General features: G+C 41.3%; 4 protein-coding genes across 10 annotated transcripts; 2 read left to right on the top strand and 2 right to left on the bottom strand.

The window, feature by feature from the left end:
* Window positions 1–280: 280 nt before the first annotated feature.
* Window positions 281–5,252, bottom strand: creg1 (cellular repressor of E1A-stimulated genes 1). The gene is made up of 4 exons (XM_076983199.1): window positions 4,919–5,252; window positions 3,639–3,758; window positions 2,939–3,137; window positions 281–2,439 (listed from the first exon to the last, which is right to left on the bottom strand). Coding segments are annotated over exons 1-4 (642 nt in total). The 5' UTR covers window positions 5,240–5,252; the 3' UTR covers window positions 281–2,437.
* Window positions 5,253–5,701: 449 nt separating this feature from the next.
* Window positions 5,702–6,463, top strand: h2af1al (H2A histone family member 1a like). Its single transcript, XM_076983202.1, has 2 exons — window positions 5,702–5,860; window positions 5,965–6,463. The coding sequence occupies exon 2, from the start codon at window positions 5,974–5,976 to the stop codon at window positions 6,394–6,396; it is 423 nt and encodes a 140-aa protein (XP_076839317.1). The 5' UTR covers window positions 5,702–5,860; window positions 5,965–5,973; the 3' UTR covers window positions 6,397–6,463.
* Window positions 6,464–7,135: 672 nt separating this feature from the next.
* setdb2 (SET domain bifurcated histone lysine methyltransferase 2) lies at window positions 7,136–11,747 on the bottom strand. 3 transcript variants are annotated; one of them, XM_076983187.1, is made up of 12 exons: window positions 11,186–11,747; window positions 10,983–11,096; window positions 10,631–10,726; window positions 9,954–10,050; window positions 9,691–9,856; window positions 9,044–9,576; window positions 8,713–8,882; window positions 8,381–8,622; window positions 8,090–8,138; window positions 7,809–7,990; window positions 7,595–7,683; window positions 7,136–7,416 (listed from the first exon to the last, which is right to left on the bottom strand). In XM_076983187.1, exons 1-12 carry the CDS (start codon window positions 11,202–11,204, stop codon window positions 7,299–7,301), a joined length of 1,875 nt encoding a protein of 624 aa, XP_076839302.1. In that variant the 5' UTR covers window positions 11,205–11,747; the 3' UTR covers window positions 7,136–7,298. The 3 variants fall into 3 exon arrangements, with proteins under 3 accessions (XP_076839302.1, XP_076839300.1, XP_076839301.1); XM_076983185.1 differs by having other exon boundaries at window positions 9,044–9,856; window positions 11,186–11,731; XM_076983186.1 differs by having other exon boundaries at window positions 8,099–8,138; window positions 9,044–9,856; window positions 11,186–11,728.
* Window positions 11,748–11,773: 26 nt separating this feature from the next.
* On the top strand, window positions 11,774–20,331 carry f7l (coagulation factor VII, like). Of its 5 annotated transcripts, none has more exons than XM_076983193.1 (9): window positions 11,774–11,814; window positions 12,858–14,387; window positions 18,183–18,352; window positions 18,528–18,552; window positions 18,654–18,767; window positions 18,857–18,997; window positions 19,113–19,204; window positions 19,321–19,441; window positions 19,614–20,331. In XM_076983193.1, the coding sequence occupies exons 2-9, from the start codon at window positions 14,306–14,308 to the stop codon at window positions 20,183–20,185; spliced, it is 1,317 nt and encodes a 438-aa protein (XP_076839308.1). In that variant the 5' UTR covers window positions 11,774–11,814; window positions 12,858–14,305; the 3' UTR covers window positions 20,186–20,331. The 5 variants fall into 5 exon arrangements, with proteins under 5 accessions (XP_076839308.1, XP_076839310.1, XP_076839311.1 ...); XM_076983195.1 differs by having other exon boundaries at window positions 11,775–11,814; window positions 14,151–14,387; XM_076983196.1 differs by lacking the exon at window positions 12,858–14,387 and adding an exon at window positions 14,430–14,506 and having other exon boundaries at window positions 11,777–11,814.
* The last annotated feature ends 145 nt before the right edge of the window (window positions 20,332–20,476 follow it).

Below are 20,476 nucleotides of genomic sequence, written 5' to 3'. Positions count from 1 at the left end.
CAGAGGGCAGGACTAGGTCGGGTGCTAACATTGTGGGTAACAAGGGTCATGTGAAGAGCAAACCAGCCCTGGGGTGACCCTGTGCAGCATTCACACCTTTAATCTTCTTCCTTTTGTAGAGTTAAATGAGCTTACTTCTCTTTCATTGAAAATTCGGCACTATGAAACACAGTAGCAACTTAAAGCAGTGAACTTTTACTCAGCACCACCAACAAAATGGCTTCTCCTTGCTGACTAAAGGCATGGAGTACATGTAAACAAAAGAGCATGACTGCATGGCTTATTGGAATCAGTTGAAACTTTATTTCATTGCATCTGCTGTCACAGACCAGCATTTTATTTATTTTATATTTTTTTACACTTAAAAAAAATACAAGTGGAAATCTGTAGGAAAACCAGCCATTGAATGAAACAGACCTTGATGGATTTATAAAACTATGAGGCCTGATGTAATGCTTAGCTAGAAAAAGGATAATTTCTGCAAAATGCAAAAATTGATTACAGATCTTATCCAGTAGAACATTTATATTAGGACTAAAACAAACAATGTTAGCCCTATATGCTATAAAATATACATTAGGTACGGAAAGTATTCAGACCCCTTTACATTTTTCACTCTATTTCATTGCAGCCATTTGCTAAAATCAAAAGTTTTTCATTTCTTATTAATGTAACCCCATATTGACAGAAAAAATTACAGAAATTTTTGCAAATTTATTAAAAAAGAAAAACTGAAACATCACATAATCATAAATATTCAGACCCTTTGCTGTGACACTCATATTTATCTCATGCTGTCCATTTCTTCTGATCCTCCTTGAGATAGTTCTACTCCTTCAATGGAGTCCAGCTGTGTTTAATAAAACTGATTGGATTTGATTAGGAAAAGCACACACCTGTCCAAGACCTCACAGCTCACACACCTGTTTATATAAGCTCACAATGCATGTCAGAGCAAACAAGAATCATGAGGTCCAAGGACCTGCCCAAGAAGCTCCCAGACAGAATTATATTAGAGACAGAATCTGTGGGAAGACGCAGATCTGGCCAAGGTTGCAAAATAATTCCTGCAGCACTCAATGTTTCTAAGAGCACAATGACCTCCATGATCTATAAATGGAAGGAGTTTGGGATGACCAGAACTCTTCCTAGACCTGACCGTCCAGCCAAACTGAGCAATCGTGGGAGAAGAGCCTTGGTGAGAGAGGTAAAGAAGAACCCAAAGATCACTGTGGCTGAGCTCAAGAGATGCATTAGGGAGATGGGAGGAAGTTCCACAAAGTCAAGTGCATCCCTCCACCAGTATGGGCTTTATGGCAGAGTGGCCTGACGGAAGCTTATCCTCAGTGACGTATGAAAGCCTGAATAGAGTTTGCCAAAAAACTGATGGAGTCTCGGACTACGAGAAATAAGATTCTCTGGTCTGATGAGACAAAGATTGAAGTTTTTTGTGTTAATTCTAAGCGGTATGTGTGGAGAAAACCATGCACTGCTCACCACCTGCCCAATATAATCCCAACAGTGAAACATGGTGGTGGTAGCATCGTGCAATGGTGGAGTTTTTCACCTGCAGGGATAGAACAACTGGTTGCAACTGAAGGAAAGATGAATGCGGCTAAGTACAGAAATATCCTGGCAAAAAACATCTTCTAGAGTGCCCTGGACCTCAAAATGGACCGGCGGTTCACCTTGCAACAAGACAATGACCCCAAGCACACAGTTAAAATAACAAAGGAGTAACTCTGATCATTCTTGACTGGCCCAGCCAGAGCCCTGACCTGAACCCAGTTGAGCATCTCTGGAAAGACCTGAAAATGGCTGTCCACCAACATTCACCATCCAGCCTGACGGAACTGGAGAGGATCTGAAAGAAATAATGGCAGAGGATCCCCTAATCCAGGTGTGTAAAACTTGTTGCATTATTCCCAAGAAGAGTCATGGCTGTACTAGCTCAAAGGGTGCTTCTACTAAATACTGAGCAAAGGGTCTGAATACCATGTGATTGTTTTTCTTTTTCTTTTTTTAATAAATTTAGAAAACTTTTAAAAATTCTGTTTTTCTTTCAAGATGGGGTGCTGAGTGTAAATTTAATGAGAAATAAAATGAATTTTTGATTTTAGTAAATGGCTAACAAAATGAAACATGTAAAGGGGTCTGAATACTTTCCGTACCCACTGTTTATCTAATTCTTGTTAAAGTGGGAACTGCATTTAAATTCTGTTGTTTAAAAATCTATATGCATAGAAAGCATGAAGAAATATACCATTTGCTTACACATTTCACAAAGTCTTCAGTCACACGCAAAAAAGCAAATAAATTACTCAAACTGAAAAAAAACCCACACTTGTAGCCAATCACTGTGCCCCTAAGTGGGGCCCCTTCTGAGAAGTCCCACTAATCTCTTGGAGACTCCTTATCAGGATGGTAGAGTGACGAGTCCTAGTTTAAAAAAAAAAAAAAAAAAAAAAGACAACGATGACATTGGGTTTAACACGTAGACACACAATAGCAAACAAACATTTCAACATTACAATATATATATATATATAAAATAAATATATAATTTTTATATAAAGTATATTTTACATGTAAAATGTAAATAATTAAATGATATCAAGCAGCCATAGGCACAAGCATGCAGTGGAACATTTATGAAGTAGTGCAATAGGGACATGAGTGGCATTTAGGTGAAATATTCTGCATGTTATCACAAATTCAGCATACATCAGTTCTTTCGCAATATTAGCTCAATAACATACTTCACTGATCAGTATATAAATAAGTGAATGATGTAAATAAAGACTTCGTAGTGACTAACCCTTCACACTGTATGTATACAATCAGGGTTACCCTGCCACCAGACACTTAAACAGTTTCAGTTTGCAACTGGGGTGTCCAAGAGGTCAACAAATCCCTTCGATGACAGAAATTCACTTACAATAGTGCTTCTTATATGGAGTGGCCTTATAATAGGCCTCAGGGGACACCATCTTCACACCGCCAAAGTAGTCCAGCACCCAAACCTGGGTGATGTTCAACTTGGCAAAGAACCAGTTGTGGTCCACCGGCCAGTCGATCATCTCTGGGTGCCGGCTGAAGAGGGCCTTCCTTGCCCCGTCTGCCTCTGTCCCGTTCACCTGAACACAGCACAGACGTCATTCTGGTGGGTGACAAACGCACAACCCGTCTAGATTTCAAAGACACCTTCAGCATCGATCATCTTTGAGGATTTCCTGTCATTACAGTATGTAAGAGAAGCCACAGTTTTAAAAAAATACTGCGATAAAAGTAGACATGCTGGTATTCATGTGTGGTTTCCCCACAATGCTGTACAATTTACAGCCTTCCTCTACATAGATGTACTTGACATGTTTACAAAGTTACTTTCTGCACAAGCAACAAATGCAATGTCTGCTAAAATGCACCAGTGTTCTAACCTGTAATAAAAAAAAATACAAATATTAAAAATTTATTTCAAAGAAAAAAAAGGAAAGTGTTATCCAAAATACTTGTGTGCATTAGTATTGGCTGTTTTTGTAAAACTATGTCGATTTTTGGAACCTCTGAGAACAGAGCAGCATTTTAAGAGATGTTTTTGAGTCAAGCTGGTTTCGAAACTGCATCATAAGTTTTCTTACCTCCTGCACTGAGCCGGAGAGGATGATGTGTGCACACAGGGGGCTCTGTGGGTCATAGCCATGATGCTTACAGAACCGGGTCTGTGCCAGGGACACGGACATGGAGGCCTGGGAATTCACCTGTGGAAAACGGTACACACTTGTTGTAGCCTACTGCACAAGAACACCGTTTGAAAGTCTATAAAGGACAGTCTCAATTAGACACAGGAGTCATTAAACAGCCTATTAGCTCTCCAGTAGTCCAGTGCCAAATAGCCCAAGTCCCATGGTCCTCCTCAAAGTCTGAAATATCATGAGAATTGCTCGATTCTGCCTGCTATTTTCACTGTTGAGGCTGCACTACTGAACAACTAATAATACAGTTTTAAATCCATTAAATTCACATTTGAGCATCTTATTTTCCGTCATTATGCTTAGACTGCTTCTCACGGTCATGCACTCTGGTTGTTCCTCGACTATATCTCAATGAATTTGTTGTAACAAGCCACTTCTGTGCTCGCCATAGGCCGCATTACAGACGCATAGAGGATGTTCGTAAGCACGACAAATGGAACAACCAGACCGCGAGTTGGCCATTTGTGAAAGATGTCTTATATACGACAGGAGCAGGGAAAGCTTAAACTTTATACCAGGCTTTAATTAACCACATTAATAATCACATTTTCTTAAATAACTTTTATGGTAATGGAATATTACCTTATTAATAACATTACAAAATACACTAGCTCATCAATTAATTCACTAATTATTTTTATAAACATTTTAAGAACCTAAGTTTAAGAAGTTTTAAGTCGTACCAGCCAAAGTTCAAGTACCAGCTGCTCTGGTATCGTAGTCTAATAAAGTTCAAACGGTCTCTGACTGAGCGCTGAAAATCCGCTGAGTCACGGTCACCGCCTTGAGCTGACTCACGATAAGGGCACAGCTTCGTACACCATACTGTGTGCACTGTATATTTTGTGTCAACATACAACTCTGACATGTGGCTAGCGGTCCACATAAAAACAGTTCTTTGTGATAGTTACAACAGCCAATTTACTTTTCGTACACCTTTCTAATCAAATCGTAGGCTTTTATTCTTGAGGATTCTTACTTTCGTTTCCTTTGGCTTACTTTCTACACCTCAGGCTTACGCTACAGTGAACAGTCTGACTTTATGCCACATCAAACATTTCATTTCTAGAAGCTGTATGGGATCTTTTTATTGCGTCTAATGCAGTGCCATCGTGTGTTATGGTCCAGCTCTGTGCCTTTGATACCACGTCGCTGTGTGTCGTTACCTGCAAGTCCTGCACCGAGACCTCCAGGTGCGTCAGGTACATGTACGGCGTCCCTGTCCCGTTGCCCGCCGGCCCGTCGCTGATGGAGAACACGTTGGAGAACGGCTGTCCCTTCACCGGCTCATGGGTGGAGATCGTGGCCATCGAGGCCCACTCACACTTATTAACGACAAACCGCGCCATTCTGGCCACCTCCTCGTGTGGAGGGATCGCGAACTTCGCTGAAACGGCCACGAAGGCCAAACATAGTAGAAACACCGTTACCGACATGCCGAGACTACACTTCACACGCGGAGGTGAAAGTTTGTACACAGTGGTCATGTGACTGGAGGTCACGTGATTGAGTGACGGACAGCCGCGGGTCTTACGAGAGACTGGTGCGTGTCTCTCTATCTACATTAAACACAGCAAACATGTCCGTAAATGTCTTTGTCGTCAGCAGATTTGTCTAGATTATCTGGAACACACGACATAAGTGTATAAAAAAGAAAATAAATAAACATCGTAATTATAAATGTTATTTAAATGTGGTCATGATTAAATTCAAACTCTTAGAACAAGGATCACCAACATGTTGCCAGTGGGCTTCTACAAATAGCTCACTATAGCGCCTGTAATCTGTGAGCTGCATCTAATTTTTGAGAAATCATGAGTGTCTTCACACAGATGAATAGCATTAATTATTAATGAAGATAAATTGAGCAAATTTGTTATTTCATAAGTGTGTATCAAACAGGTAGCTCGGTTTAAAAAAGGTGTAACTCCTGTCTTGGAAGTTACCTTAGCTGATCAAGTTGTATTTTGCAAGTTTCCTGATTAATTATTCAAGTGATTGCACAGGTGAACGCTATTATAAATTCAGCATATAAGACATTGGCTGCAGTCTAATCATTTCATTCGGTTTCGTACATCGCTTCACTACAGCCTAACCACCTCAGAAAGGTAACCTGCTTGTGAATTATGTTTGGTCAGTGTGGTTAACGGTTTGACCGTGTTCTAGTTTCTAACCCGCTATCTCGTTGCATTTACTAAAAACTGTCTTACAGAGCTGCAACATGTCTGGACGTGGAAAGAAAATTGTCGCAGCCGCCAAGACGAAGTCGGTTGTGTCTCGTTCGACCAGGGCGGGTCTCCAGTTCCCGGTGGGCCGTATCGCGCGTCTCCTGAAGAAGGGCAACTATGCCCACAGGATCGGTAACGGAGCAGCGGTTTATCTCACGGCCGTGTTGGAGTATCTGTGCGCCGAGGTGCTGGAATTGGCAGGAAATGCCAGTAGGGACAACAAGAAGCTTCGTATCTCTCCCAGACACATCCAGTTGGCTGTGAGGAACGACGACGAACTTAACACGCTTCTAGGTGGTGTCACCATTTCTGAAGGGGGTGTTCTTCCAAACATCCAGGCCCAACTGCTCCCGAAGAAAACGAAGGCCCTTCGTGAAGCTAACGGCAGTAAAGACGTCCAGTCTCAAGAGTTTTAAGAGTTTTCCATGTATGCACTGACTTTTTAAAACCGTTCTTTAAATTAATAAAATGTTGAGCAACCTATCTTGGTATTGAGTGGTACACTGCAGCAGATATCTATTGAAGGCTATTTTAAATGTTCGAGGCTTTGCACCGTTTGACTTGCTTACTGAATCCTTCAAAACATGTTCACCCCAGTACCCTCTCCATGCTGTGGCTGCACAGGTATCAACATGGTGATGCAGTGAATCTGTCTAGATTTGATGAGTCCTTCTATAGAAGATGCAAAGATAATTGCATCAAAGTAAATGGCTGTGTTCGAAATGGCCTACTGCATACTAATCCTCGTAGTAGTATGCAGTACTGTTTCCAGTATGTGACAAAAGCAAAGCATACTATGGGGTCACATGAACGTAGTGTTGCATGATGGGATGCAGTACACCACGAAGATGGCTCTGTTCGTGTACTGGAATATTTTGCGGAAGTGGTAAGTCATCCGGGGATGTTTCGCATACTGACTTTTATTCACATACTGATTTGGGGGCCCAAGCAGTATGCCAGTAGTATGTAGTAAACTGTTTCGAACACAGCCATGACCTTATGAATTCTGACCCTCAGTTTACATTTACATTTCAAAACTATTTTGCCTTGCAATCAGTAGCACTTTCATAACTGTCCTAAACTGGGCTTTAGTTGTGGTAGGACACAATAGGGAATACAATGTTTTTTATAACGAGCAAGCATTCACAGTGGTGGTTAAGTTGCAAGTTCCTTTTTAATTATAAAAAAACAAACGATGATCTTTGGATGGTTGAGGTTTCACAAACATGGCTGAACTGGTTTCCTGTGCTTGGTTGTGCGGCCAACAAGCAGTCATGACCTGGTGGCAAGTGCACCGCCCGACCATGATCATCAATCATCAAATGACTAATTCTTGGCAGTTCTTATAACCACACATGCATGGTACCTCATGCTCAGGGTTACTTCCAGGGCTGTACGAGTAGTTCCAGGTCAGTTCGGTTCCTGCTTTTATAGGTCTGTGAAACCATGGAAACAGATCAGACTTGCTGCTTGCACAGCTCATAATCCAAACTGACTAAATTTTATCCCCAGTAATCCAGAAAACCTTACAATGCAATGGAAGACTAAAAATATATACAACCCACTTCATAAATTAAAAACAAATCCCATTTATATTCCGGAGGAGGATCTTACCTGCACGTAAAGAAGGCAACGGTTGGGAATTTGGGATCATGGGTATCAACAAAGACATTTTGGACAAAAAGGTTGGGAGTGCAGCTATGCTGTAATATCAAAAACAGGCAAAACAGTTTTGCATTAAAATGCTTTAGTAAGAAAATCTGAACTATAGAAGCTACATGAGATAAATGAGGCACTACACCCAAGCAGTGTTGCTGGTTATACTTACATTTATAAACCTTGCCACGTTTCCTTCTTTCGAAGCATCAAGGTAATACATTTGATCCTGAGAGGTCTCTTTCAGCGCATGTCCTATAGGAACCGTCTGATCCAAACAGCCGACTTCACCTTGTCCCTCTGCACCATCCAGACGTATTTTCTTCCTCACGACTTGTCCTTCAGCGTCTCGACCTTGTAATGTAAATACAGTCCAGTAAGTTCTAGTATTCAGAACGTACCACTTTTTCCCCCATCACCCTTCACGAGACTGGATGTTCATTTTTGTTTTACCCATCTTACTGGAATTAGATGAGCAGGTGTTTGTTTCCTTCTGTCGGTCCTGCAACAAGAAATATGTCCACATGCTGACTATAATTGAGGTTGCCTTTTACTAGTGCAGTGACGAGTAAAAAACTGAACATATGGAAAATTCTGTGGACAGGTGAGTGTCTAAACAATGCAGAGCTGTACGACGGATTTGTACAGACCCCACATGGTCATCTGTCACGCAGAAATTAAGTTTAAGGATTAATTTATTCCCAATGAGAGTAAAATTCAAAATGGAAGGCAGTGAGAACTGACTGAGCACTCCTGCTGCTCTCTCTCTCCATCCAGCACCACTGCGGTCTGATCGGCAGGCCGGCGGATCACGGGGACGTAGAGAGGGTGAGAGGCGTCCAGAGCCTCGCCCGCTGGTTTTTGCTGCCCCGTAGGAAGTGTCCACTCCTCCACCACCTCCACCTCATCGTCCGACGGTAGCTCGTCTTTCTGGTTCCTGAAGGATGAGGCCTCCTCTAAGCTCCGTTCGAGCCTGAGGACAACACCTGGGGTGGGGGTACAAACACTCATTTGCAATTTCGAGGAAACAAGAGGCTAAATTTGTTCATACGACACACACGTGTGCACACACCGACCTGCGTAAGTACAGACGAAGGTGCCCTGGTCGAGGTCATCACAGCAACGCACAGCCCAGCCTTTCTCACAGGTTCGAAACACCTGCAGGCGAACACGGAGTCCACGCTGGACCACACGATTCTGACACCTACTTCTCTCACATCCACACCAGGGGCCGCATTCATACAGCCTGTCAGAATGTTACACGCACATTACGTAAGGTTAGGTAAACAACGATCTGAACAAGACTTTTTGTTAACTACTTTAATTTACTTTAGACATCATCTTATTTCGAAGATCAGTGCTGACGGCAAAGGCCAAGAGACTAACAGCCACTATTCGCCTTCTCACCCGGTGGACACGGGCTCGTCTAACTGCTGGTGAGCGTAAAGTCGGTCCGGGTCGGCCCCAGTCTTCAGAGAGAGCTGAAGGCATGAGCAGCACCGAGGGTCCATACAGTTGTCTTTGCAGTCACAGCAGGCCATGAAAAATGGGGCAGCGCTCAGGAAGCAGCCATGAGGCCAACGCTGCTTACGGTAGCGAAACTCCTTCGGCCGCACGCCGTCCACGTCGTTGTAGAGGGGAACTGGCACCGCTTCTGCCCCACGACTTATGTCTTTTTCAAACAAGATGGCAACTGGGGAGGAGCCAGACGGCACTGGCTGTGCCTGGCGGTCCAACAGCACCTGCGGCTCAAAGCTAAAGTTCGATGGCTGCAGGATTCCAAGGCTCTCTGTCTGCTGCAGGAACTGTAGCACGTTGGCCATGCAACGCAAGCTCCGCCCACATGGGGCTTTGTAGAGCACAGTCATCTCAGGGTCTGGCTCCTCCCCTTTGGGCTCCTCCTCCTGTTCTACTAACAGCCGGGCCTTGGCATAGTTGCGCTGGAAGTGACACAGAAGAGGAACTCTCAAGGGATTGTGACCTAGGAAGCGGTCCGCATGAGGGGGCAGATGAGAGAGGCAGACCGGGCTGCAGTCATGCTGCTGGTAGGACACCTGGACAGGTGATAATGGTTCCACGTGGTTGTCCAGTGAAATGTTGGGTGGTGACAGTAGAACCATGTTGTCCAACAACTCAAACCTCCCTGACAACGCTGCATCGTCGTTGCTAGGCAAAGACATCGGGCTGTTGTCTGATCCGAACTCCAGGTTCCTTGAACCACTGTATAAAAACCACAAACAAGAGGGCAGATATAATTAGGCGAAAAGGACGACTCAAGCTAGAAAACAAAGAGAAAGCACTGCAGTATGGTTTAAACCTTGAGCTGTCCTCGTCTAAGATGCCCTCTGGTACAGAACCATCCTTCATTTTCAGCAGAGTACAGTGAGAGTCTGTCACGGACACAGTCAGTATGTCTATAACAAAAGTGACATTAATCATAATCATGTTAATAAGATATCCTGGTTTACCTTTGAAACTCATTCATTCTGAGCAGTATGTTTCTGCAGTGGAACAGTGTTACTCTTAATGAACAGAGTTTGAAGCTTGGGGCACTGGGACTAAAAGAAAGCCCATATGAAAGTGAAAGAACAAAATAGAGGAAGAGGCAGGTACAGGCTTACAGTGGGAGACCCTGTTGAAAAACTCACTGAAGAGATTGCAGAACTACAGGCTGACACACATACAGGGTTCATATAATCACCTTATAGCAAAACATCAGTGTCACTGCTGGGTTAAAAAAAGAATGCCACTCCAAAATATACAGTCATCAACAGCATGGCTTGTGCTTAGAAACCGATCGCTGATCCCAAGTTGAATGATTGCTAAAAATCAATATGGAAACAAACTAGCTGTAATCCAATTTGAACCTGAGCCTTGTGCTCCGACTGTATACCTACAAACTGTTTATAATAAATAGATGGCTGTGAGGAAGGTGTCCTAAGGGCAGCATGTGGGAAGTAGATATATACACATTAGTGTTCAAGAGGATTATACCTTCACTGATGAGCACCTCTTCAAAGGAGTCATTCTTCAAAGCCGTGCTGAGCGACACCCCAGAAGCCAGGAGGATATCCATACCCTGGATGTATTCTAAACAAATGTTGACCTTTACATAAGCTAAAAGTGTTTACCATATGTAAAAAATGTCTTTTAACCGCCTCTATAAAGAAATCATAACAGTCACATGCAACACTTAAACATATGGTATAGAGCTGGCATGTATGGGAAAACCATCTTAATAATGAAATAATAATAATGATAATGAGGACCATAACCATATGGGGCTTATGAATATGGTGTCATAGTCGTAACACGTTATCATTACCAACATATAGAGACTGTTTACCTTTGTCTGAGGCAGTGTTACTTCTGATGGCATCTCTTAGACATAAAAGGAATTCCAAAAGTTCCTCAAACGCCAAGTCAACATCCACTTCAGACCAAAAAGACTTTGCCTTCTCTGCAAGTTGACTCGATTTTAATAAAAATGAACATTTATCACGAACGTGTTTTGAATCATGCAGACCGAATGAACAAAGTTTCGCTTACCAACATAAGACATCTCCATTTTACGGAATATCGTGCAGTATCAAACGCTTTACCCGGTCAGTCAACGTTATAACTGGCTAACTAGGCTAGCTAGCTAACTAACGACGGCGTAAACATATTTAAATATGTAGTTGGCTTGCTATACTGGCTACTTAAAACTAAACAAAGGGGGCAGATAGCGGTGACATCAAGTCAAATGTGCTTGGCAAAAGCTGGAAGAGTAACTCGTGGATGAGGTTCACCTACCTGGCTAGGCTAGCTGACTAAAACTACCACCAAGCAAAATAACTAGCTAGCTTGATGGCTAATGACTCAATTTAGCTATTTTTAAAGATGTGGTTGTTATGATAAGCTACGTTATATTAATGTGTACAGTGCTTGGATAATGTGCAGCATTCCAAGGCATACTGCGACTTGTGCTATCTTTCGTACTGTGGACAAAAGTAATAAAAGAACAAAGAGGAAGCTAACAAGTGTTGAACCAGCTAGGGAGCTGCTGTTTTATTGAATGAAGCAACGACGGTCCTTTCCCACAATGCACCTCAATATTTTGGGTTCTACGTCATGTTAGTCCAGTGCAATCGATCCATGAAACACTGCTGGGTTTGAAACACTGCGCTACAGAACAGGTGATTTTACAAAAATAAAATAGCTAGAGATACTCACAATATGTTTAAAGTATTTAAACATATTGCGCACATAATTTCATAAAATACTCTTTAGGCAACTAGTTATATAATGCAGTCTGATACTGCATATAATGCGGCATATACTGATATAATGCGGAAACGTTTTGGGGTTTTTAAAGTAATTTAACTGACGCTACATACTTTTATTTCATTTTTACAACATGAAATGTATTTAAATGACATTGCAATGCATTTAAATAACATATTTGAATGGTTTTCTCATATCATATCTATTATAACATCAGCATTTGTGGAGGTTTTGTAACATAAACATAGCTAAATGAGACTGGCAGGATGCTACAGCGGATAACTGTAAGATGGCGTTTATATCATACATGAAAAACGATATTAAACGAACATATAACCATATATTTGGCTTTTGAAAAAGTTCATGTGCTGTGGGTCAGTCTGCAGTGATCCCTGCCTCTCATAGCAGCACTCAAATGAACCTTGGCGTCTGATTGGATGGAGCCGCACACCGTCTCCACATAGTCCACACAAGTAAAGTATTTTCAAAGATGCTATTCAGTTCGTCTTATTTTACCTCGATATACAACGTTCATATTGGCTGTTCGTCTTGCTGTCCCAGGACATGGACTTGCTCAACCAAATAAGAGCAGTGCTCTATTAAATATAAAAAAACGACTTTTATCTACAGTCTTAACTGTACAAAGACAATACAGTTTAATTGCAGAAAAATCAGTTCACATTCTCTGACTCTGATTTTCGGAGTCTCTTGTTCACATGTATGTATATGTGACACAAAAGTTCTGTGTGTGACTCTTGTGGTTTCGAGACTACTGGATGCTGAGCCACTTAAAAAAGTGAAGAAAAAGCATCACAACGCAAAAGAAAAAAAGAAACGCCTCCACCATCTTGTTGCAACAAGAGAAAAAATATGTTTCGCTTTTTAAGAGCTCATCTTTTGTTTAAAGACATGGCACAGAAGTCACACCCATGGCTCTTTCATTATGTCCCAACAGGGGCCTTTTCCTGTTTAGGCCGCACTTTGATGTAAGAGGGGAATCCTCACTGACATCAACGGTGGAGGCGGGATGTGAAATTTGTGTTTCTGTGTTTCATTTCACATACTGAATCATGAGATTCAGTAGCTTGTGCGCTTGTACACATGAGGTTTGGTCTGTTTGCATGTGACATGCACATTGCGTCTGTGTCCTACCTGAGAACTATAAACGAACTGTGCAACTCTGGGCTCTCTGGATGCTGGGACTACAGTACTGAATTGACAGCCTTCAGAGAGCAATGGAACAAATTTATAATATCCCAGAGTATCTGGAGATTAGTCACTTATGTTATTAGACTCTCCTCTTCCTTCAGCTTTCATGTTAAATCTGATTGCACATGTACAGACATTAACTAAAATTACACAGGAAATGGTACCCACGAAAATATGCGGTTTCCACCCTCCACCAAGCCATTTTTCTTTCATGGCAACATGCTCAATTTGAAACTGAAAAGAAAATTCAAATTCTGTCCTATATGCATTAAGATATACCCAGTGAACAGGCGTATGTAGGATAGGAGTTATTATCCCACAACATCTGGGTTGACTGTTAGGGTGATACAATATGCAGCCTGCTGACAAGTTGCCAATAAGTGAATTAATAGTAGTGAGTATTTTCTGCCTCTGTATTTTTTGTGCACTTACTTTCATGTTAACAGGTTAACTGCTTTCATGTTAAAGTGTTTTTTGCATTTCTCACCCATATTTGTATGTCTGGTTCTTATGATTATTATGCATATTGTGACTCTGGTTTGTGATTATTGATTGTGATTATTGACATATTCTAATGTTGTTGTTTATTATCCTTACAATTGCCCATGGTAATAAGCATTTTATACTCATCGCATTCTTGTGTCATTCTTGTCTTGTCTATGTAGCCTAACTCATCAGTATCAAAAGAATGTCTTTTGTGAAGGATTTCCTTTTTGTTTGTCATTTAATATTGTTGCCTCCTCCAAATGCATCTTGACTGACTAGCAGTAACTGGTAACTAGAGTTTGAAAACCGAAGACCAAACTGATCTTTCAGAGATTTGTATTTGGATATTCTGATCTTCTAACAAATGTTCTGTATTGTTTGCTGACAATATAGATATTCCATTCTATATGATAGTACCACTGTTCTGATATTCTACATTCTATTAATCTATGTTCTAATATTCTATTCTAAATGACAGTGTCACTAACAGACCTCACAGAATGAGCCATGTAGTGGTAAACTGCTTGTCCTTCTTGTGCCTACATCCTTCTAGGGAGAATGGCACCACCTACTGCTGACTCAAATAAACATTCTCCTCTGACGGTCCCCAAGCCAACCACTATGTTTCCAGGCACATATTCACCCACAGGTTTCACAGAAGGACAGTACTGAACTTTGGTCAAAAATTTCAACCTGAACCACAGCACAATGGAGTTGAGTTCATGTGGAAGGAAGCTTAGTCTTTTGACCATACTGCTATGTTTCAAAGCCTGCTTTGGGGTTGTGGCAGGTAAGGTGCAAATCCTTGGTTAATTAAGCTGTTTATATCCAGGTAAAGGTGTGAACGAATGTCTGAAGAATCCAGAAGTCAAGAGTACTTCTTTCTACACTTACATTGCTGCCTCACTGGTCTGTTTATAACATTTCATATTTATCTATGCATGTCTAGTGCTGTTGAAAGGTATGTGGGTGTATGTGTGTGCGCGCGCGTGTGTGTGTGTGTGGTGTGTGTGTGTGTGTGTGTGTGTGTGTGTGTGTGTGTGTGTGTGTGTGTGTGTGTGTGTAGTAAAAAATGCTAACAAACAGAATGTTTTGGTCAGAGGTCCTTCATGAGCTGTAAAAGCAAAGTACTTTGCTGACGATGGACCTGTGACTGAAACATTCTGTTTGTTTGTCTAGAAACCTTTGTGTACTTCACCGCATATATATATATATATATATATATATATATATATATATATATATATATATATATATATATATATATATATATATAAGTGAATCTCTCTCTTTCTCTCTCTCTCTCTCTCTCTCTCATATATATATATATATATATATATATATATATATATATATATATATATATGAGAGAGAGAGAGAGAGAGAGAGAGAAAGAGAGAGATTCACTTAATTGAAAATGTAGCAAAAATTCAAAGCTTGCTGCCATTCCTCAAAACACACCATTCCAATAGTGAAGTATGTGAGCAGCACTGTCTAACTGATCTAACCCTAGCCCTAGTGGAGACAGGGCGTCTTATAAAAGTAAAGGACAGAGGAATTGTGTAGAATAGAGATACTGGAACACAACCTGCTTCAGTCTGGTCCAAATCAAAATGCTTGGGAGAAGCCTTGGAGGAGGACAATGACCCCTGGCACAAGGACAAAGCAATACAGAAGTGGTTGAACAGCCAAATAGAGACAAATATTCTACAATGGCCAAATTGAAGGCCACAGCCCAATGCAGTCAAGAGTCTGTGTTTGAAATTTCCAATCCATGATTGTCATCCAATCTGATACAAATGTTCAGAATGGGTGTAAAGCACTTTCAAAACAAGCAAAGATGTCAAAACCAAACAGAACAAAAGCTGTTCTTACAACAAAAGATGGTTCAAATAAGTACTAGTCTGAAGTAAGTGAATGCTTACAGGATCACTATGTTGTAACAATTTTGTAGACTGTACAAATATTTTTTAGCTCTGCTGACAATGAAATGAATTTTGATGTTGTATATATACTTTAAAAGCATATTGACTTGCACAAATACTAGCTAGATTAATCTATGTAATTGCAATCCAAACTCTATTTCAGACTACTTATACATCAAGTGTGGTCTTTGTATTCATATTGTGTATTTTCCACACCATAAACACTGCATTATTAGAGTCTGAAGTTTAAGCGCCAGCAGTTATAGGTTGCTCCTTGTCATTGTATTATTTTAGTCTATGTGCTCTACACTGAAACCCTGAATCTTTTTCAGACATCAGTAAATCACATCACCCCAACATAGCATATTTAAATAAGCATTTTCTTTAAAGGTCTTTCCCAGTACTGTGACACTAGTATCCACTTTATAGCAAATATCCAAGCATTTAGCTGAAAACCAATGTTTTACTACTTTCATCTTATTTTATTAGCTTACCTTCAGCATCACTTATTTATGTGTTTGTTTCTTTTATTTCAAGATTAAAGATTTAAAAGTATATTGTCATAAGCACAGAGAAACCAAGCAGTTACACTGTCCAATGACATTCTTACGCTGAACTCCCAGATTACAAGTACTACCTGTGACGGGCAGGGTGAGCAACTAAAAAGGACGCGATCACGCCAAGTCTCAGGGAAAGAGGATGGTTTAATTGAAAGTGCGCAAACCAAAAACCCGTGACATAGTTCCAAATGAAGGAAATAATAACCAGCAGTCAACTGGTACAAAGATAAGACATATATAGACGAACAAACGACCCTCAGGTGAGACGGATCACGGGTCCCGCCCACCTGAGGGACGAACATCACGTGACCAAAACAGGACAGCTGCCGCTGTAAACGGGGGCGACCGGTAGGGGGCCCCCCCACAACGTGACACTACCAATCAACAATAACAGTAAAGATAAAATATGTAACAGTAAATATAAAATATGCACATAGCAACTAATTTTTGTTTTTGTTGAACATGTCCTGTTTTGTAAAATACTATTCACTTAGTTGTCAATTACTATCCTTCATGATTTAGGTTTACACACCATACTGAATACCTATGCACGCAACACACACATTCAGGCTATCTACATCAGTGATAAATCCCACTGATAAAAATTATCAGTCAATACAGCTAGATGTAATTATAATGTAAAGTATGCACTTTATAGTTTTATGCTTTTATGTGACAGTCATATTTATTGCCGCTATTGCCACTCTATTGCTATTATCTGGCTTAAAAAAAAACCTGGCTTGAATCCAGCAGTTTTAGAGAATTTTAGACCAATTTCTAAGCTTCCTTTATTGGCAAAAGTTTTAGAGAAAGTCTTTAATGAACTTTACTCTTTTGTAAACCAACATAATATTCTGGGCAGGTATCAGTCAGGTTTTAGGTTTCGTCAGCTCTACTTAAGGTTCTAAATGACTTCTAGCTGTGGATTCTGGAACTGCTATTTTATTTCTTTTAGTCATAAGTACAGCCTTTGACACCATCGACCATACCATCCTGCTAGATTATCTGAAGTATGGTGTTGGCATTGAAGGAGTAGCGATAAAGTGGTTTCCCTCTTATTTAGAGATTCGAACCTTCTCATTTAAGCTGAGTGATTCCACCTCTTTAGCACCTGTTGCTTGTGGTGTACCACAGGGATCTATGCTGGGACCTATCATTTTTTAATATGTATATATGCTCCCTCTTGTGTCTGTTGTTCAAAAGTATAATATCTCTTACCATTGCTATGCAGATGACACTCAGGTATACCTTCCATTACACCCACACAAAAACTGCTCTTTATGCCAATGTTTGATTGTTTGAGGGACGTTCAGTGCTGGATGTCTAAGAATTTCCTCATGTTAAACCAAGAAAAAACAGACATTATTATCTTTGGAAAACCTGACTCTGCTAGAGCTTTAGTCATTGACCCGGGGCCTATGTAAACCAATGTGCATGATCATGTAAGAAATCTCTAACCTAAACTTCCAGAAACAAATCAGCACAGTGCTTAGAGGAAGTTTTTTATGAGCTTAGGGACATAGCTAAGCTTAAAAGCATCTTGTGTTTTAAGGACCTGGAAACAGTTATCCACGCTTTTATTTCCTCGTGTGTTGACTACTGCAGTTCACTTTACCTGGGTATCTCTCAGTCGAGCCAATAACGCCTCCAGCTGGTCAAAATGCAGCTGCATCTCCTGATTGGTACCAAGAAAAGGGACAGTATCAACTCTGTACTGGCATCACTGCACTGGCTCCCAGTAAAATTCAGGCTGGAATTTAAAGTTTTATTGTTTGTTTTTAAACCTCTTCATGGCTTGTCTCCAAGTTACATCACTGATCTCCTTCATTCTCGCTCGACCACTTGTGCTTTGTGCTCCTTTAACCAGTGGTGTTTAGACACTCCTCCACGCTCTCGGTTTAAATTCAAAGGTGACCTTGGAATAATCTTCCAATTTTTTATAAAGGAATCAGCCATAGATATTTTTAATCTATAATAAGATAATTTTAATCTATCTATCTATCTGTCTGTCTGTCTGTGTCTGTCTGGCAGTCAGTCTGTCTAAGTTGGCCTTTGTTTTTTACATGAGCTGAAGCCAGATCTCTTTTCCTCTCCTGCTAGCCCATGTGTTCCTGAGCAGGACAGAGGCGAGCCAGGTGTTTTTGAACCGCCATCGTCGTGCCAACTCCTTCCTAGAGGAGCTGAAACTGGGGGACTTGGAGAGGGAGTGTCTAGAGGAGAAGTGCTCGTATGAGGAGGCCAGGGAGATCTTCCCTGTTCCTGAACAACTGGTGGGCAAAACTAATGTCACCAGTTATGCTAACCACAGCATGTTCATCACAACAGCATAATTGGCCTGCTTTCTTGTATTACTATAGTCAGAATCGATATTTTATAAACATGACCAACACTGGAACTGAGGAAACAAATCTGTTGTAACCTTCATACATTTTTATTGTTTTTCAGGATGAGTTCTGGAGGGTTTACACAGGTACAGTAATGACTATAGGTGAAAGTGAAATTAAATCCATGGCCTGTTTATTTATGTTTTGTCCTGACTTCAACTTTGGACACTTGTTGCTGTGTGTCCAGAGGTGGACCACTGTAAATCAGAGCCATGCCAAAATGGGGCCACTTGTGACACTCAGGCAAATACTTACATCTGTATATGTCCACCCATGTTTGAGGGACGGAACTGCGACAAAGGTGAGGTGAACACCAGAGAACCGAAGATACTAAATGCTTAACTTTAATTTCATACCACAACCTGTGAGGCAATGTTGGTCACCTCACAGAAGTGCTTCAGGCCTATGGCTGTTTGTATAAGAATGGGGGCTGTGAGCACTTCTGCACAGAGGCTGAAGATTTAGCCCCCCGTTGTCACTGTGCTCCTGGATACAGTCTGTCTCTAGACAACAGCAGCTGTGTGCCACAAGGTGGGTGTCACTGCTACCTCTGCCCTGGTCTGATATCGCGGCCTCACAGTGGTACCTCATCCCATGCTTTTGTGCTAATCACATTTATTACTTTTACTGTAATGTGCCTCCTTAGTTAAATTTCCGTGTGGTAGAACAGCGGTGGCATACGCCGGCCCGAGGATTGTTAGAGGACACGTGTGTCCAAAAGGAGAGTGTCCCTGGCAGGTACAGAAAGGCAAAAGCACCATCACTGATACATGTTGACATTTAACACACACACTATTCCTCCATTTTTGGTGTTGATATCACAATTCGCTGTCCTAATATGTTAATTCACACAGGCATTACTTGAATATGAAGGTCTGTATAAATGTGGGGCAATTATTGTAGACTATCAGTGGATCCTCACTGCAGCTCACTGTGTCTGGCAACAAGACCCGTCCCATCTCCAAGTGACAGTAGGTAAGAGTTCACGAAACAGTAAAATTCTAGTGTTTCACCAAATTTTTCACCCACCCTCCTTCCTTTGTGTTTGTTTGTTTGTTTGTTTGTTTGTTTGTTTGTTTGTTTTAAGATCTCAGAGAATCACAATGCTTTTCTCCATTCGTGTACCTATTTTCCTCTACCCTTTAAGGTGAACACAATCGAGGCGTGAAGGAGGCATCGGAGCAGATAAGAAAAGTGTCGAAAGTGTTTATCCACCCGCAGTACAACCACACGACGTCTGACAACGACCTGGCCCTGTTGAGGTTGCGACGGAACATCTCGATGTCCCCCTACGCTATACCCATCTGCCTCCCGCCAGCTCGAGGCACGTTTGACCGCACGCTGAAAGCAGTGCACTCCTCCACCGTCAGTGGCTGGGGCCGGCTGTCTCAGTCCGGGCCCCCATCCACCCTGCTGCAGAGGCTGGAGGTGCCCTCGGTTCCCCTGGACATCTGCCGTGCCCACTCTGGCCTCAGGGTGACCGACAACATGCTGTGCGCCGGCTACAGGGAGGGGGGTCGCGATGCATGTCAGGGGGACAGTGGTGGGCCCCTGGTGACTAAGTACAACACCACCTGGTTCCTGACAGGTGTTGTGAGCTGGGGGAAAGGGTGCGCTCGCTCGGATATGTATGGAATCTACACCCGTGTGTCCATCTTTGTGGAATGGATTGCAAATATTATGGCTAAAGAATCGGGCGTTTTTTTGGCAAAGAGATAATAATCCTGAAGAAAATCGATAATCTTTAAATACGTTTACAAAATAATTAAAATCTTTACATGAGTGGATTCAATATTATAGAATATTATCTATATAGTATCAATGACTACTGTTCCTTACATTATATTTTTAGTGCCAACTCCCAATTCTATTTCAGAATACAACATTGCATTACTGTATCTTTTAATTTGAAAAGTACTGTCACAAATAAAATTTAATTTGTAATTTAACCAAGAGTCATCTTTGACCTTTCAATTAAAATGTGGTTGGCACTATCTTCTCTGCCCTTGA

This window comes from Brachyhypopomus gauderio, chromosome 20 (assembly GCF_052324685.1).
Source record: "Brachyhypopomus gauderio isolate BG-103 chromosome 20, BGAUD_0.2, whole genome shotgun sequence".
NCBI classification, from domain to species: domain Eukaryota; kingdom Metazoa; phylum Chordata; class Actinopteri; order Gymnotiformes; family Hypopomidae; genus Brachyhypopomus; species Brachyhypopomus gauderio.
This window is presented reverse-complemented; position numbering and strand designations above follow the sequence as displayed.